This window comes from Lygodium microphyllum, chromosome 5 (assembly GCF_053477565.2).
Source record: "Lygodium microphyllum isolate KBCC chromosome 5, Lygodium_microphyllum_v1.1.10, whole genome shotgun sequence".
NCBI classification, from domain to species: Eukaryota; Viridiplantae; Streptophyta; class Polypodiopsida; order Schizaeales; family Lygodiaceae; genus Lygodium; species Lygodium microphyllum.
The window spans coordinates 49,066,229-49,084,290 of record NC_141139.1 but is presented as its reverse complement, the minus strand read 5'-3'; the positions used below and the strand labels follow the sequence as shown (position 1 = coordinate 49,084,290).

At 39.5% G+C, this 18,062-nt stretch overlaps 1 protein-coding gene and 1 pseudogene across 1 annotated transcript; both read right to left on the bottom strand.

Annotated features, from left to right (window-relative positions):
• Positions 1–7,387: 7,387 nt before the first annotated feature.
• On the bottom strand, positions 7,388–7,972 carry LOC148035802 (chromatin structure-remodeling complex protein BSH pseudogene; annotated as a pseudogene).
• Positions 7,973–8,814: 842 nt separating this feature from the next.
• LOC148035801 (chromatin structure-remodeling complex protein BSH-like) lies at positions 8,815–16,904 on the bottom strand. Its single transcript, XM_087678841.1, has 4 exons — positions 16,414–16,904; positions 16,162–16,262; positions 15,914–16,010; positions 8,815–9,024 (listed from the first exon to the last, which is right to left on the bottom strand). Exons 1-4 carry the CDS (start codon positions 16,900–16,902, stop codon positions 8,815–8,817), a joined length of 897 nt encoding a protein of 298 aa, XP_087534967.1. The 5' UTR covers positions 16,903–16,904.
• Positions 16,905–18,062: the final 1,158 nt, after the last annotated feature.

Below are 18,062 nucleotides of genomic sequence, written 5' to 3'. Positions count from 1 at the left end.
AATAATATCATCCTCATAATCATTATGCATCACGTTTTAAAAAAACTATTTTATAAATATAAGTAAATTTTACTTTTATATATACAAATTGTAACAATATCAAACCTTTTTTAGAGTCATTAATTAATAGCTCCATAAATGATGTTCTTTATGACAGCAAAGAATCTTGCAATATATAAGAAAGTTGTCAATATCATCTATGATTTCTTTAAAAATTAAATATAGGGATTATGTATTTTAAAAATGGTTGTACCTCATTATAATAAATAACTTGATCTCAAATTGTAGCTGAGACACATCCTCTTCTGCATCCTATATATTTTCATCATTTCATATAAGTCATTGTATGACATGTTCATATTTTACAAGCTCAATATTCAAAGATATAAAAGGAAGTATACATTATTACGATCATATTGTTTTCTTCCACTATCTCATGGGATATAACTACTTCATTATAAGAGTTATTTACTTCACATAATTTTTTTGCAAAATTATTAAATTTTATATATTTAAATATAAATATAAAAATTAAAATACTTATTAAAAAATATCACCCACATTTTCTTGGATAAGTTCATCATCCAATATATATTTTTCATGAATATTAGTCTCTACTTGCTCTGGTAAGCTCTCCTCTTGCATATGAATCTCGGGTATTGTAATAGAATTTTCCTAAATGTATAACAAAAATGTGTATTAAATATAAAATTCAATTCTTATAAAACCACAATATAGAAGTAAGATAAATGACTTACTAGAAATAGACCCATTACTTTTGCTTTTACCTTTTGATTTTTTCAATGTGCGGCCAAAGTATTGCGAAGATAAACATATATATATTCTCTCTTCCATATGTAAGGAAGCTCCAAGAAACTCAAGAGGTAAAATAGTGTGATGATTTGCATCAATTATATCCATGATATTTTGTTGCTCTTTCTTATTGTGCTACAAATCATGACATATACTATGGCCATCTAGCCAACTTTTAGTTATTCTATGGTTTGCACAATAAACCGCATTTTAGTTGTGTCTACAAAACTCCAAAAAAATGATTTTTTATACTTTTTGCTCTTGTCATGATCGCTCAACTTGGGAGATTGAAATATTTTCTCATATGAAGGAGTCTCTAACACAGCCACATTGCCTCCTCTAGGAATCAATGTTTGTGATTTTCTATTATTCATTGATCCTATAGCACTATATGGAGCTAGTTGGCAATCTTTTTTTTTCTTACTAGAAGATGGCATCTCAAAGATGTTGCCCACACATGCATATGACTTGATAAGATTGACATGTAACCTAAAATGCTTTCAAAAACTCCACTCATTTAAGAACAAAGCAATGCATATGCATAGAAGTGGCTCAATCCAAAAGATGTGCTATATGCATCAAAGACTTAATCAAAAGAACATGACAATAATTCTAGTTTAAGAAAATCCGCATCATAGGAAGAGAACACAATTCACCATTTGACAAGATTACTTTCCTTCTGCTTATAACTTCAAACCCTAAGAGCAATGCTATACAAGTGTCCCACTATCTTTATGTTTTTTCTTCAGCATCGATCCTCCAAATATTTGGGCATATACAATCACATTTTAACATAGCTAGCCTACACTCCTTTGTTTCTACATTTACTTCTCTAACTATAGTATGAAAATACTTATTATTTGTATTATTGGCATTTTTATTTTTTCCTATGATGATATCATCTTTCTCCAACCAAGGAGGTACACAACCAAGTTGCACTAACTCTAGTTATCTAGTGCATTTTCTCATAAGCTATAATTTTATTATCTTTAAAAACAAGAATAAACTTGTGTAGCAATGAGCTTATGAGTCATATGCAATTCCAATCAAACCTAAGCCTTTCTAGTTGTAACACACTCATCCTAGTATTAACATCGACTAATAACTCCTCTATATCCTCTTTTCTTATTATATATTGCGTGGAATATTATCCACTTGCAAAATTGAAGTTTGCCCCTCTCAATTGTATAGAGAAGAAATTAGTTATTTGAGCCTTCCATTAACCTATGCTTGGGACATCTTCACACATATTGCCCACTTTAACTACTACATAATCTCCAACTTTGTAAATTTCTCCATTATAAAATACTTTTTGGTAACATGTAGCTATAGTCTCATCAAGGCAACCATCTTCTAAGAACAAAAATTGTAGAACATACATTTTCTCTTCACAAAAAGTCTTCTATGTATTCTTTTTATTCGACTTGGAGATATTAACTTTTGTTTATGTTTTATCATGCTAAAACACGTTGATCTATCATATTCCCTACATAATACTTTCCAAATTTTCTTTACCTTTGCAACACATGAAACTTCTAATATTCCATTCTCATGTAGCGAATGGCAAATAGAAATCTCACAATTAGCAACCACAAAAGCATCAGGGAAGTGAAACACATTGGTGACATTGAACATGCATTTTTTCTAATGGTAAAAGGCAATCACTTTCCTCATGTAGTACTTTAAATGCCATGGTAAATAAATTTCTAGTATGAAAAGATAAAAAAGATATCTCTTTTTTTGGCCATTTGTTTTAATCCCTATATATGACGATACCATGCGCTCAAAAGTATAACACAAAAAATGTCATGTGAGACATGTCTCAAAATGTCATCTAATAACTCGCCATTTCCTGCTAGATACTCTAGTGGTGAAGAGGTTGGACCAAAATATTCATTTTCTAGAACACACCAGGCTGCAAGCAAAGTGTGGACTACTTCTTGCATGCGGCCTGCAACCCAATTGTCATTTATAGGGATTTTATGTCCTCCAACATTACACTTGATGTAAGCTTCAATGCCAAGGTTAGTTAGTCTTCTTGTTCCCAATAGAAACTGAGAAAATAACATAAGCTTGCTTCAATGGTAGAAGGTTTCTATGTAAATTGTAGATTTTGTGCTTGAACATGATCAATACCATCTCATGTCAATGGTTCATCTTGATTCTGCCGATCACTGCAAGGTCTTGGGGGAGATAACGTTAAATGGTGATGATGATAGTTAGGCCAATGAAATTAAATGTGGTAGCCCTTTAGGTGATTAGCTCATGCATTTAGTACTCGCATAATGCACCTTGACTATCATGTCACGGGAATTTGTCATTAATGTATAAGCTACTCACAATCTTTTTGTTGTTTTGTTGCTACTAGTGAATAGTGGTATTGCTACATAGTACATGGATGCATGCAGGAAAAAAGAAGGGGGGATGACAATCAAGACACCAATGTTACATTTTGCAACTTCATGCTATGATGCATGCATATTGAAGCGTTTCTATCCTAGTTTTCATGATCAAGTCACAACTCAATTGATCATAACAACAAGATAGCATGAACTCAATATCAAGAAAAGAGTTCTCAGTTTCACAAACTCAAATCCATTATATGATGGTGTTAGTAAATTTCCTTGTGAGAAGGGTTGGAGACATGTTAGAGATTGTCCTTGCTTGCATGCATGGAAGAAAAAGTAATGGGGGAGGACCATCATGACATTGGTGTTGCATTCTATTGCTTCATTGTTCTAATGCATACACATTGAAGTATTTCTATCCCAATTATCATGATTAGGTCCACCTCCATGCTTTAGCTCAATTGGTCATAACAATTGGACAAAAGAAACTTAGTATGAGGAAAAGAGTTCTCAGTATCAAGACTAAAACGGTATTTTGCATCTCCATGGCATGTGTAGAACATCAAACAGAGCAACATCAATTGTAGGAGATTTCCCTACGAGAAGGGTTGGAGACATGTTGAGGGTTTTCCTTGCTTGCATGCATGTGCGATTTTGATGCAAGTTAGCTTGTAAAGAAAGCAAAAGATAGTAGCAGTAGCACCCTTTACACAAGGCACATGGATTGAGGATCTTTATTACTTGAATCCAAAAGAAGAGATAGCATTATGCTGCGAACTTCTCTAGATAGTAGCACTCAAATGTGCTTCAAAGACAAATGCTCCTAAAGGTTTTACACCATTGCATGCAGGGTATTGAATGGAAAGCCAAGGTTGCTGGGCCTCAAGGATTTTTTGGAGATATGTAATAAATGAAATATCATTCTGGCTACTATCTTCTTTTGGATACTTTTTGTGTATATAAAAGGTTAGTTTTTATCATACCCTATATTGGGAATAGTACCACATATAGAACCTCTGGTACTATATATAGTGCAAAGATGCTGTGTACACTGTAGATGCATGCATATGCATAGTGGGGAGTAGAAAAATCAAGAAAGAGGTGAGGTCTAGTGCTGAAAGCAAAATTCCTAAAGGAATAGAAATTGAGGTCTTCTATAATGAATTAATGTTGTTATATATTGAGTGAAGATGGCTACACTGCCCTTTGCTACTGCATACAAAGTAGCCAAAGGCACAATTCAATTAACAGCTGGTCCCCCATCAATCAATTAGTTGAATAAGTTGTCCGCGATTATTAGGGACCTCAATAGCTTGATTGGCTTCATCTTACAACCTATGAATAGTTACCCTAAATTTAGCCTATAATTGGGCCCCATCAATTAGGATAATAAGTAGTTCTTAGCTACTAGGATAATGCTTATCAAGGCCTCATCAGTCTTGGAGCTCAAGTTGTAGATTATACCATGGCTACCATAGATTTTGGATCTTTTTGTGGTAGGGATAGAGGATCTTGATCTGCTAATTTACATATAATGGTGTGATGGAATGGCTTGGGGTCTAGAGTGTAGATGATTGCATGGCTACATAAGAGATTGGATCTTTTAATTTTGAGTGTGTAGATTATGGGTTTGGATAGATCTCCCACTGTGCAAGACTATTTTGAGCTGCTCCACATATGTTTTAAGTTCTTTTTAAGGACTAGTGTATATGTATGCATGTACTGACCTTTTTGTTTCTATCAATAGAATATAGGGTACTCTAAGCTTGCAGGACTGCCTCTCCTCTTTGGTCTCTTCTGTGTATACTTCTCACAGAGGTCTCCTAGTGTGCGAGACTAGTTTGAACTGCTCCACATATGTTTTAAGTTCTTTTTAAAGACTAGTGTATATGTATGCATGTATTGAACTTTTTGTTTCTATCAATAAGACATAGGCTACTCTAAGCTTGCAGGGCTACCTCCCCTCTTTGGCTTCTGTGAGTACTTCATAGCTTTTATCTTTGTGATCACCTTCAATCCATGAGTCCTTAACTACAAGTTGTAGATAATTGGTGCACACTTTGGTTCAAATCCCATACCTGATGAATTGTGGGGATCTTGGTGAGCAGCAATATTAAGGGGGGATTCAAATTGGAGTGTCTCTATACTCAATGAAAAGGTTATAACCATGGTTTTTCTTACATTGATTCTAGTAATGGAATAACATGGTGTGAAATTAGGTTGGTAGTAATATGATGATGTAGGCACCCCCAATTTTCCAGTAATACTAAGGGGGGATTCAAATTGGAGTGTCTCTATACTCAGTGAAAAGTTATGATCATGTCTAGCTTGGTTTGTCTTGCATTGATTCTAGTAATGGAATAACATGGTGTGAAATTAGGTTGGTAGTAATATGATGATGTATGCACCCCCAATTTTGTTGCATATCATTATTTAGTAGCTATCCATTGGGGGACTCATTCATAATTGGTTTCCTTACAAGTTTTACATATAAGTGAAAAGTAGAGTGTTTTTATTATGCATATGTTCATAAGCAATTACTGGAATTTGTATTGATGATTTTAATAGATAGGCAATATTCTCAGCTATCCTCATAGTATACTAGACACAAGTTTTGAACCACCCCTTATATATTCAATATTTGGGGTTTCAAGAGACATTGAAATCAAACATGTTGCTATTGTGTCAATACTGTTGGGTACTCTTCCTAATGATGCATTAACGAATTTGCCAGCCAATGCTTGGTGCGCAGATCGGATGCTAGACGCATGCATAGTGAATGCCATAAGGTCCCCAAGAACAAAGAACTCTACAAACCTTCATAATTTCAAGTACAAAGCAAAAGCAAACTTGCCCGACATGAGACAAAAGATAAAATTTGGGTGCAGTCTCCCCCCATGCCTTACGTGAGCGCTTCATCAATATTTATTTAAGCGCACTTATTTACTAAAGCACTTGACAAAATATTTATTATCTTGTATGCGTATAGGTGCTTGGTTAAATATTTCATTATTTAATATTTGTATTTGGGTACAACCCATCCACTTTTGGACGTCTAAACGCTTTACTTTATATTTGGACGAACGCAAACACAAAAGCATGCTATTTGTAAAGTGGGCTATTTTTTATCTTGAAGATAAATAAATATATAAATACATGCCTTGTGAAGTGCTCGCATAAGGCATGGGGGGAGATTGCACCCAATTTGTCTCTTTTGTCTCATGTCAGGTAAATTTGCTTTTGCTTTGTACTTGAAATTATGAAGGTTTCTAGAGTTCTTTGTTCTTGGGGACCTTTCGGCATTCACTATGCATGCGTACAACATCCGATCTGTGCACCAATCACTACAAGGATACAGAGGCATAGCGACGGTGCTTTCTGATGCAAATTAGTAGAGTCGCAATTTGCATCGACGACGCTGTCGTAGAGTTCATGCAAGGGCTGCAGAACACGGGGTTCAAGGTACAGTAAGAAATAAAGACTAACAAGAAGATCTCAATAACACAATATTTGATGCCAAAGATCACTATATTGCTGGTCAAGTAATTTACATGAGTTCCGTGTTCAAAAAAATCTGCAGTATCGGCACATAGGCTTGATAAGTTCAACTGGGCAGCAATCCTTGTGATCAATTTTCAGAAATCCATACAGTGCATTGCAATACATTAAAGTTCTGTGAGCAACTGGTATTACATACAAAAATTGCATTCACTGCAAAGCTGTGGTATCAAAGTACAACTAGTACAATTGAGCCATCGGCCATACTTCAAATTGGTCATTAATTGCTTCAATTTTCTCTCTAGTGCATGAACTAGAGTACACCCAATCAATCTTCACACTGACACAATCTCGTACAAGAGCATAGTTATCTGAAAAATGTAGCTTTGCATCAACAAGTTTTAGTTTAGAAACTTCAAAACTGTATTCAGTAGCAATCCTCCAAAAGAGTACATGTCAGAATTTTCAGTGAGTTTCCCACTTGAGGCATTCTCAGGGCCAGATACCCAAATGTTCCCATAACACTAGTGGTCACATGTATATTTATATCTAATGTTGGCTTTCACATCTACCGTTGCTCAACAGATAAATACATTTCAGATTTCAATAGCTGCTTGATACACTCTTGTTGCAGAAAATCTTGTAGAAAATCATCCTCATCTGGACCTTTATCCTTTCAATGGTTGCTTGCTTTATCAGACTATGTAGAAAATGCTATTAGTAACAGCTTACAAATGCACGCCACAGGGAAAGAAGGGAAATTCAGCTTGCTCTGCTTTAATATGCATCCTCTGCGTAGCGCAGGAACTCTTCAAATAGATAACATTCAGGACACCATAAATGTCAACTTCCTCCCTTCCTGAAGATATACTCTGAACTACAATCTCATACAGCTGTTCACGAATTGCTACAGCAATAGCGGGGCCAACTTCAGGATCTTCAAGTTCAAGATCCCTGCATAAAGACCTCACAAACTCTTCTGGATTGCTGTCAAATTTTCCAACGTCCTTTAGACAATGTACTTTCTCTCCTATGGTCATCTCAAGGCCTTCATAAGAATGGAATTCAAACACTTGTCACTGAATTGACTGCACAATATGTGGTAAAAATGAGGCAGGAAGATTCAAATCCTTCACCGTGCGCTTTCCAAAAGCTGTAACTTCATAGTCTGGATCTTCAGCATTCCACGTGAAAGAGTCCTTGTATCTTTGCCCTTCCAATTCAACATCGACGCGTATTGGGATGAGGTTCTCCGATGTTGGCATTCGAAACTTAACGTTCCACTTCGACGATCCTCCATGGCCTCCTTTCATGTGCCGCTTGAGGCTGTTGTTTACTTCTGAACATGGCGATAGTTATTCGGATGCAGGCGACCAATTCTCCCCACGCGATCACAGAGACGGAAGGTATCATTCAACAACGCCTCAAAGATCGACCGACGAATCCCCAAAACAACCCCAGCGTACTCTTCGATGTCTCATACGTTGTTTTCACTGTATTCTCTCCTGCAATCTTCTGTGATGCAGCAAAGCTCCAAGCTTCTAATTGAAAATCGTAAGAAGGCTCGAAAGTAGCACCTGAATATAAATCTTAGCTGAATTCATGAATTGGAACCTAGCTGCCTTCCTGGGAAGGTCGTAGTCCATGATGAAGAGACCGGGCTTCTCGATGCCGAGGGAGACCAGGCAACTCCGATTTGTTGTTTCAGGGACAAGAGAGCGATGATGTCGGTGAAGAGGTTAAGGCAAGCGCACTCTGGCAGTAAATCGATGACAGTCTTGAGCTTCTTCTCCACCTTCTATGTCCTCAAAAGCTCCCAATTCTCTCCTTTCTCATCGTTTTTCCCATAATACTCCAGCACTCTGTTCCTCCCGCCTCCCTCCTGCCCAAGGCTTCAACACCCGATACCAGATTTAGAGCTCTCTTCCCCCCTTTAGCATTGCCCCCCTCTCCTTTCGCCATATCAAGCTCTCGCATTAGTCTGGCCCTTTGGTCCTCTCGTCCGCCACACAGCCCGCCATTCTTCCTTTTTCAAAAATATCCCCCTATCTCCCCAGAATAGGATAGCACTTTGTGACTTTGCTATCTTTAGAGAGGGAAATGGACCCTTTAAAGTTTCCAAAGAGGAAGAGGGGATTGAACCTTTTGAATTTTCTTATGTAAGAGGACCAACCTCTTTTATTGCTGTAGGAATGGCCGCTTCTGCAGCCTTTTGAGGCATGCTTGAAATATTAGTGTTGATGGCTGGAATTACATGACTGAACATTACCTCTTTCTGTTGAGCATTATGATCTCTGTTTCCAGCAGAATGAGGTAAGTGGGTAGTAATTACGTCAGCAGAAGTAGCAACATGATCAGGAATTTGCTTCAACATAGTCAAAAATGTCATCACCAGAATGAACGTCTAGATTAGGCGCATGCATTAAGGGAATATATACATTGGATGCGAATTATTAAAATGCTAACACAAATGCACAACAAAAGAAATGGAGGTGTATACGACTCGGATGCGCAGCAACACAACATCCACCCCCTCTAAACCTGCGCATCCTCCGGATGTGCCAACTATCCAAGATCATTCAACTCCACAAACAGGTCAAGTCCATCTTCTGATTCTAGTAAACTTGTTTCTCCATCAGCTTCATCATCTATGTCTTCTGTCTCATCTGCTTGTCTTTCTCCTATCTGCTCTTCTTCTGTCAATGCTTCAAGTGCATATTCGTCATCTTCTCTTCTCTTGAAAATCTTGACTCGTTTTCCAGCAATAGGCACCCTCAATACTGTTCCATCTAATTCAACCAGCTCATAGGTACCATTGTCAAAAACCTTTTTCACTTCATACGGTCCAAACCATCTTTGAACCATTTTTCTCATGCTACTATGCTGATTTTCTAGACTACTGTCATAGACTAGAACCCAATCTCCTTCTTTTATGGCTCTAGGCCTCAAGCGATGCCTTAAATCAAACCTGTCCTTATTTCTGAGACGGGCTGCTTTCAAACGGTCAACGGCTAGCTGCACATCTTCTGTCCTTCTCTCTAGTTGACGAATTCGAAGGGCTAACAGCTCTTCCCTTGATAAATTCTCATGCCACGGAAGAACACTCCAAGTGAGAGCACAAATTTCAGTAGGCATGACAGGTTTTTGCCCATACATCAACTCCGCAGGCATGTATCCAGTAGTCATACTATGTGTAGAGCGATCAGCCCACAATGTAAAAGGTAGTAATCTCGGCCAATCTCCAATCCGACCTTTACAAGCTTTTGCCAATGCTTTAACTATTGGCGGATGTCCTGTTTCACTTTTGCCATTTCCCTCTGGATTATAGGCAGTAGTAAGAGCCAATTTAATTCCAAGCCGTGAGAAGAATTCTCTAGCTTCATCAGCATCTAGCTCTCCACGATCAGCTGTAATCTTGCCTATACATCCATACCTGCAAAATATTTCTTTCAACAAGAATTTACATACTGTAGTGGTGGTCTTCGACCGCAACGGTCTACCTTCAACATAGTTTGTAAGATCCTCCCTAGCCAAGACAAGATATCTCATCTGCCAAAGTCCCACTGGCAAAGTAACCAAGTCTACCACCCACTTGTAATGCATACATAGTGGATAAGTCGGATGCAGCTCATCACGATGTCGCACTAAAGAGTAAAGCTGGCAGTCCCTACAAGTCTCCACAAAATGAGAAACATCTTTATACATCCCTTTCCACCAGTATCTTTCTTTGATTTTCTCATAGGTAGCCCACACACCTCTATGTCCAGCCCATGAGCTCTCATGAAACTCTCGCATAATCTGTATCTGCATCGCTACATCACAAACTACTCTCAAGGGCAAGCCTCCTCTCTTCTTTGGATGCTTCCAAAGAAAACCATCCTTCAAGAAATACCCATAAGCCTTCCTTCTGATTTTCTTGAATTCATCATCTGTCCAATCAGCTCTTCGAGTCAATGAACTTAGATATTGTCCAATTTGCAGCCATTCATCAACATAAAGTTCTTCATTAAAGGCTTCAACAGTAGATACATGACAATCATGAATAAGGACAGAAGCAGCAAACTCTGTCTCATCATCTTCTGCAAGCATTGACTCCTCATCCTCATATCTTGCTCTAGAAAGCATGTCAGCAACTGGATTATCTTTCCCTGCTATGTGTCGAAATTCTGGATTCAATGATTTGATATAGGCAATCCACCGAAGCATCGCTATATCTGGAGTCGAGCAACTAGTAATCATGCCAAGCAAAGGCAAACAATCTGTTTCCACAATAACTGAAGCTCCAATAAAATATCCTTTATCACACTTCAGTGCAGTGACTACTCCCCACAATTCTCTTTTAATCTGCGGATATCTCCTTTGTCGCTCATTAAGAACTTTAGCTCCAAAGCAGATTGCATACCTATTTCCATCAGCATCATCCTGTCCCACAGCCCAACCTATGCCAATAGGGCTAGTATCAACTGTCAACATGATCGGCCATCCACACTGATAATCCACCTTGCGTAGAGTAGGAGCTGATTGCAACAGCTTCTTGAGCTTACGCATGGCTTTTGAATGCTTCTCATCCCAATGAAATTTCTGCCCCTTTCGAAGCAGCTGATAGAGAACATCTGCAATATGAGCAAAATGAGGAATCCAAATCATGTAAAATACACAAGCTCCCACAAATCTCCGCACCTCTGAAGTAGTTGAGCAATACTCTGCAATCCTGTTTATGGCATCCACCTTTGCAGGAGAAGGCTTTCTGCCATAGTATCCAACCATATGCCCAACTATGATGACTTCATTAACAGCAAAGACAGATTTCAGCCCTGAAAGTGTCAAATTTACCTCCTCTAATCGTGTCAAAATTTGCTCACAAGCAATCAAGTGATCAGCCACAAACTGTCTACATCCACGCAAATCAAGACTTTCATTCTTTTCTTCTTCTGCACAACCTTTAATAGGCACATCATCTAGAAAAGGTATGGTAAACTGCGGAATATAGTCTCGAAGAACTCTATGTATAGCATTCATCATATGAGCAACTGAGTTTGTAGCACCTTGAGGCAAGGTACACATCCTCACAAGACCAATAGGTGTCCGCATAGTAGTAATATCCCTGCTTTCCAAGGCAAGCTGAAACTGATCATAACCTGAATACAAGTCACCTAGTGAATAGATGGCTCGTCCTGCAAAAGCCTCAGCAAATTCATCCACAACTGGACCTGTTCCCACATTCCTGATTGTCACTTTGTTCATGGGCTGCATATCCTGAATAAATCTCAAAGTACCATTCTTCTTTGGTACAGTAAACCACCTGTTAGAATAGGGTGCAGAAGAGGGTTCCAAAATCCCCATTTTAATCTTCTCATTCAGCAACTCTATCAGCTTTGGCAAGTGTGCTTTAGGCACAGGTATAGGACGTATATTCCATGGTACATGAGGAACAGTGAAGATGACCATAGGTGCAACCAATTCGGGACTAATGCAACCAATTTCATGTGAAAAGAAAGCAAATGCCTTACCATGACGTCCAAGCATCTCTCTAAAACATTCTTTTTCCACTGGAAGCAAAAAATCATCATTTCCAATCTTCAATTCTGCAAGAGTTTCAGCTGTAAATTTATGTCTAATATTTGCAGGTTCCCTCAACATAGGCTGCTTCATAGCTTTTTCAATCTGTTCATCACTATCAGAAGGAAGCGGGCCTGCAACCGGCTTAACCTTCTTATCAACTGTTTTATATTTTGTGTCAACCTTGGCATCATTCAAGCACTCTTTCCTTTGCTGCAATTTCTGCAAATTTTCAGCATCTTTCAACTCTGTTGGCTGAAAAATTTCAGCCTTTAGCTCTATGGACTGCATGGGTGCAGTCTGAAACTCTGTATGAAGAACTTTTTCTGCATTCAACTCTGTTGGCTGAATGAATTCAGCCCTCGGCTCTATGGACTACATAGATGCGTCCTGAAACTCTGTATGCAGAAATTTTTCTGCATTCAACTCTGTTGGCTGAATGGTTTCAGCCCTCTGCAATTCTATTAGCTGATCAAGATCAGCCATAAATTCAGTTTGCTGAGTTTTCTTAGCCTCTAACTCTGTTTGCAGCATAAAACCAGAAATTTCCTGAAACATATCCAAGGTTTGCACAGGTACTTTGAACCCTTACATACATCAGTTTTCAGCATTGCTCTCATCTCAAACAATGTATCTGCATAAGACATCCCTTCATACAATCCATCCACATGCTCTTCTGCTTGCAAAATACCTGCATTCTTCAACTCTTTCTCCTTACGACCAATGTACTGCCTGGCAGCTCTAGGCAAATCTGAAATTTTCTGATAACTCACTGAACTATCTGAAGTAAACCCAACAAAGTTATTGGAGAAAGACTGACTGCCAGGAGGCGAGATCTCCTCTTTTCTCCGCTCCGTACCACTGGCGTCTCGCAAGACAGCGGTACCTAATGAAAATCCAACTCCTTCGCAGGTAGTGGTGCCTCACGCAAGGAGTCCCTGTTTCTTGGATGATTTACCCCAACAGTCATAAACTGAACAGCTCGCATACCATCTTTACTGCGTATCCGCGCATAAGCTGATCCGTCATCCATCACTTTTGTTTCCATTCTTGCTTCTGTAATGAAAGGCTGTCCAAGAATAATCGGATAAGAGCATGAATCCTGAACAAAGCAATGATAATCCTCTTCAACATTACCAATAGAAATTCTGATACTCGGACAAGCAGCATACATATCACCAGAAGTATTATTGGCGGCTCTCATGCGCCAGCCATGCTCTGCATCCATAGGCCACTTGCCACTCTCATAAACACCTCGAGCAATAAGATTAATCTCAGAACCATGATCAACTAAAGCAATCAAGGGAATTTGTTTCTCTCCAATCCTTACCACTGTCTCAGTGGTTGCTCTAGCCCAATGACTTCGTGAAAAATGGCTACGAGGAATGAGAATAGGGGACTCATCATCTTCATACTGCATAGGCTGCACTATTTTCTCTAATTACGGATTAACAGAAGCATTCTCAACCATCACTGCATCATCATGCTCTTCCCCAAGAGCTCCATGCCACAATCCCTGTAAAGCAGGTCCTTCCATCGCATGTCGTTTCCTCCGCAAAAGATCCTGCATCTGATCCTGTATTTCTCTTCTAGCAATCCCAAGAGCCTCTCCAACAGTAAAAGTGACTTCACTATTCAATATTCTTTCATGAAAAATCTTACTCATATCCGTTTGCATATCAAGGTCTGACAAGAGCTTGAATCCTGGCTCTTTTCTTGGTTGCTTCTTTTCTTTCTGCTTATCTTCCATTGGTTGATCAGAACCTGTTTGAGTTGGAGAATTTGACATAGGTGGAGCTGTAACAGGTGGTGAAACAAAGTCACCCCCTCTAGTCTTTTTGGAGGAGCTAGGACCCTCCTCATCTCTTCTTCTCTTTTCCTCAATCATGGCATCTAAACCCTGCGTTTTAGCCATATAAGCAAAAATAGAATACCTGTCAACAGGAGAATCCCATCCTGTTTCTCCTCGGATGCTAGAGCCCACACAAGTCACAGTAGAAGTTTGAACTTTCCCTCTTCTCGCTATCTCCAAGGCAGAAGACCATAAAGCAGAGTCTCCATCAGATTTCTGCTCAAGCTGGACTCCAAAAGCTGAAGCATCTCCTCTAACACTCACATAAGCTGATCGCGCAGCCATATCATCAACAAGCTTCTTCATACCTCCCTTACCAAAGTTCGTGTCAAGAGGAGCGCCAGTCTCTGTTAGCCATATCTTCCCATCTTGTCCCCAGAACACTACATTCTTCTTACGTGCTTCCTGAAAAGCATCACAATCTCTGCAGTGTTGGTGCTCTGTACTATCACACCAAATACATCGTCGCTCTTTCCTTTGACCAGCTGGAAACGCAGTCACTGGAGCAGGTGCTACAGCAGGTACTGACATAAGTTGCTCCTTTAACTTATCAACTTCAGCTTTGACTGCTTCAATTGTCAAATCCGCCAAGCCTTTAATAACATCATCTACAGATAAGGGCACTGGAGCAGCAGGAACTGGTGGATTCACAGCAGGAAGAGTAGGCTTAGGTAAAGAAGCAGCAGGGGTAGAAGAAGAAGTCTCCAAGGATTTTTCAGGAACTGATCCTATGTTTCGATGCAATTTGACTCTCCTGCGCTGCTTCTTGACAAGAGCATTCACAGCATCAATGACATGTCTCCACTCAGTCTTTAAACCTGAATCAGTAGCTTGATCTTCCAAAAGATCATCCAACTTTTCCTGTAAATCAGCATCTGCAGCTTGCAAAAATAACTCCACTTTTTGCATCTCCAAAGCTTGCTGTTCAGTCCCATCCAACTGATCATAACGGCTTTCAAACTCTCGCAGAAGAGCGGTAACAGAAAGTTCCTTATTAGGCATAGAAACCCATGCTAAAAAATTCCTGCGATTCATAAGACCTGTATCCTCCAGGAAATATTCATCTTTTAATGCCTTTTTAAATTCAGCCCAACCTGCATGTGCCTCTTGAATTTCTGCAATTCGACCTTCAAGAGCGCGCACCATGATCCGCAAGAAGTAGCGGCTCCAAACATCTTGAGAAACCCCAAAAAACTTCATCTTTTCTTCATACAAATGCAGGTAAGTTGACACTTGCTGGCCATTAAACTGCTTCATCTCCTGTTGGACAGCTTTCAAAGCATCCATAGCATCACTGTCACGTTTTGCATGAGCTTGCTGCTGCATATACATGGTGAATGACTGAAACAGGTTCTTCATGACATTATCATCTGTCATCTCTTCTTGCGAGTCTCCCATCTTGCTGATGACGCAACACTTTCACGTCGGGTTCACCAAAAATGTCGTAGAGTTCATGCAAGGGCTGCAGAACACGGGGTTCAATGTACAGCAAGAAATAAAGACTAACAAGAAGATCTCAATAACACAATATTTGATGCCAAAGATCACTATATTGCTGGTCAAGTAATTTACATGAGTTCCGTGTTCAAAAAAATCTGCAGTATCGGCACATAGGCTTGATGAGTTCAACTGGGCAGCAATCCTTGTGATCAATTTTCAGAAATCCATACAGTGCATTGCAATACATTAAAGTTCTGTGAGCAACTGGTATTACATACAAAAATTTCATTCACTGCAAAGCTGTGGTATCAAAGTACAACTAGTACAACTGAGCCATCGGCCATACTTCAAATTGGTCATTAATTGCTTCAATTTTCTCTCTAGTGCATGAACTAGAGTACACCCAATCAATCTTCACACTGACACAATCTCGTACAAGAGCATAGTTATCTGAAAAATGTAGCTTTGCATCAACAAGTTTTAGTTTAGAAACTTCAAAACTGTATTCAGTAGCAATCCTCCAAAAGAGTACATGTCAGAATTTTCAGTGAGTTTCCCACTTGAGGCATTCTCAGGGCCAGATACCCAAATGTTCCCATAACACTAGTGGTCACATGTATATTTATATCTAATGTTGGCTTTCACATCTACCGTTGCTCAACAGATAAATACATTTCAGATTTCAATAGCTGCTTGATACACTCTTGTTGCAGAAAATCTTGTAGAAAATCATCCTCATCTGGACCTTTATCCTTTCAATGGTTGCTTGCTTTATCAGACTATGTAGAAAATGCTATTAGTAACAGCTTACAAATGCACGCCACAGGGAAAGAAGGGAAATTCAGCTTGCTCTGCTTTAATATGCATCCTCTGCGTAGCGCATGAACTCTTCAAATAGATAACATTCAGGACACCATGAATGTCAACTTCCTTCCTTCCTGAAGATATACTCTGAACTACAATCTCATACAACTGTTCACGAATTGCTACAGAAATAGCGGGGCCAACTTCAGGATCTTCAAGTTCAAGATCCCTGCATAAAGACCTCGCAAACTCTTCTGGATTGCTGTCAAAATTTCCAACGTCCTTTAGACAATGTACTTTCTCTCCTATGGTCATCTCAAGGCCTTCATAAGAACGGAATTCAGACACTTGTCCCTGAATTGACTGCACAATATGTGGTAAAAATGAGGCAGGAAGATTCAAATCCTTCACCGTGCGCTTTGCAAAAGCTGTAACTTCATAGTCTGGATCTTCGGCATTCCACGTGAAAGAGTCCTTGTATCTTTGCCCTTCCAATTCAACATCGACGCGTATTGGGATGAGGTTCTCCGATGTTGGCATTCGAAACTTAACGTTCCACTTCGACGATCCTCCATGGCCTCCTTTCATGTGCCGCTTGAGGCTGTTGTTTACTTCTGAACATGGCGATAGTTATTCGGATGCAGGCGACCAATTCTCCCCACGCGATCACAGAGACGGAAGGTATCATTCAACAACGCCTCAAAGATCGACCGACGAATCCCCAAAACAACCCCAGCGTACTCTTCGATGTCTCATACGTTGTTTTCACTGTATTCTCTCCTGCAATCTTCTGTGATGCAGCAAAGCTCCAAGCTTCTAATTGAAAATCGTAAGAAGGCTCGAAAGTAGCACCTGAATATAAATCTTAGCTGAATTCATGAATTGGAACCTGGCTGCCTTCCTGGGAAGGTCGTAGTCCATGATGAAGAGACCGGGCTTCTCGATGCCGAGGGAGACCAGGCAACTCCGATTTGTTGTTTCAGGGACAAGAGAGCGATGATGTCGGTGAAGAGGTTAAGGCAAGCGCACTCTGGCAGTAAATCGATGACAGTCTTGAGCTTCTTCTCCACCTTCTATGTCCTCAAAAGCTCCCAATTCTCTCCTTTTTCATCGTTTTTCCCATAATACTCCAGCACTCTGTTCCTCCCGCCTCCCTCCTGCCCAAGGCTTCAACACCCGATACCAGATTTAGAGCTCTCTTCCCCCCTTTAGCATTGCCCCCCTCTCCTTTCGCCATATCAAGCTCTCGCATTAGTCTGGCCCTTTGGTCCTCTCGTCCGCCACACAGCCCGCCATTCTTCCTTTTTCAAAAATATCCCCCTATCTCCCCAGAATAGGATAGCACTTTGTGACTTTGCTATCTTTAGAGAGGGAAATGGACCCTTTAAAGTTTCCAAAGAGGAAGAGGGGATTGAACCTTTTGAATTTTCTTATGTAAGAGGACCAACCTCTTTTATTGCTGCAGGAATGGCCGCTTCTACAGCCTTTTGAGGCATGCTTGAAATATTAGTGTTGATGGCTGGAATTACATGACTGAACGTTACCTCTTTCTGTTGAGCATTATGATCTCTGTTTCCAGCAGAATGAGGTAAGTGGGTAGTAATTACGTCAGCAGAAGTAGCAACATGATCAGGAATTTGCTTCAACATAGTCAAAAATGTCATCACCAGAATGAACGTCTAGATTAGGCGCATGCATTAAGGGAATATATACATTGGATGCGAATTATTAAAATGCTAACACAAATG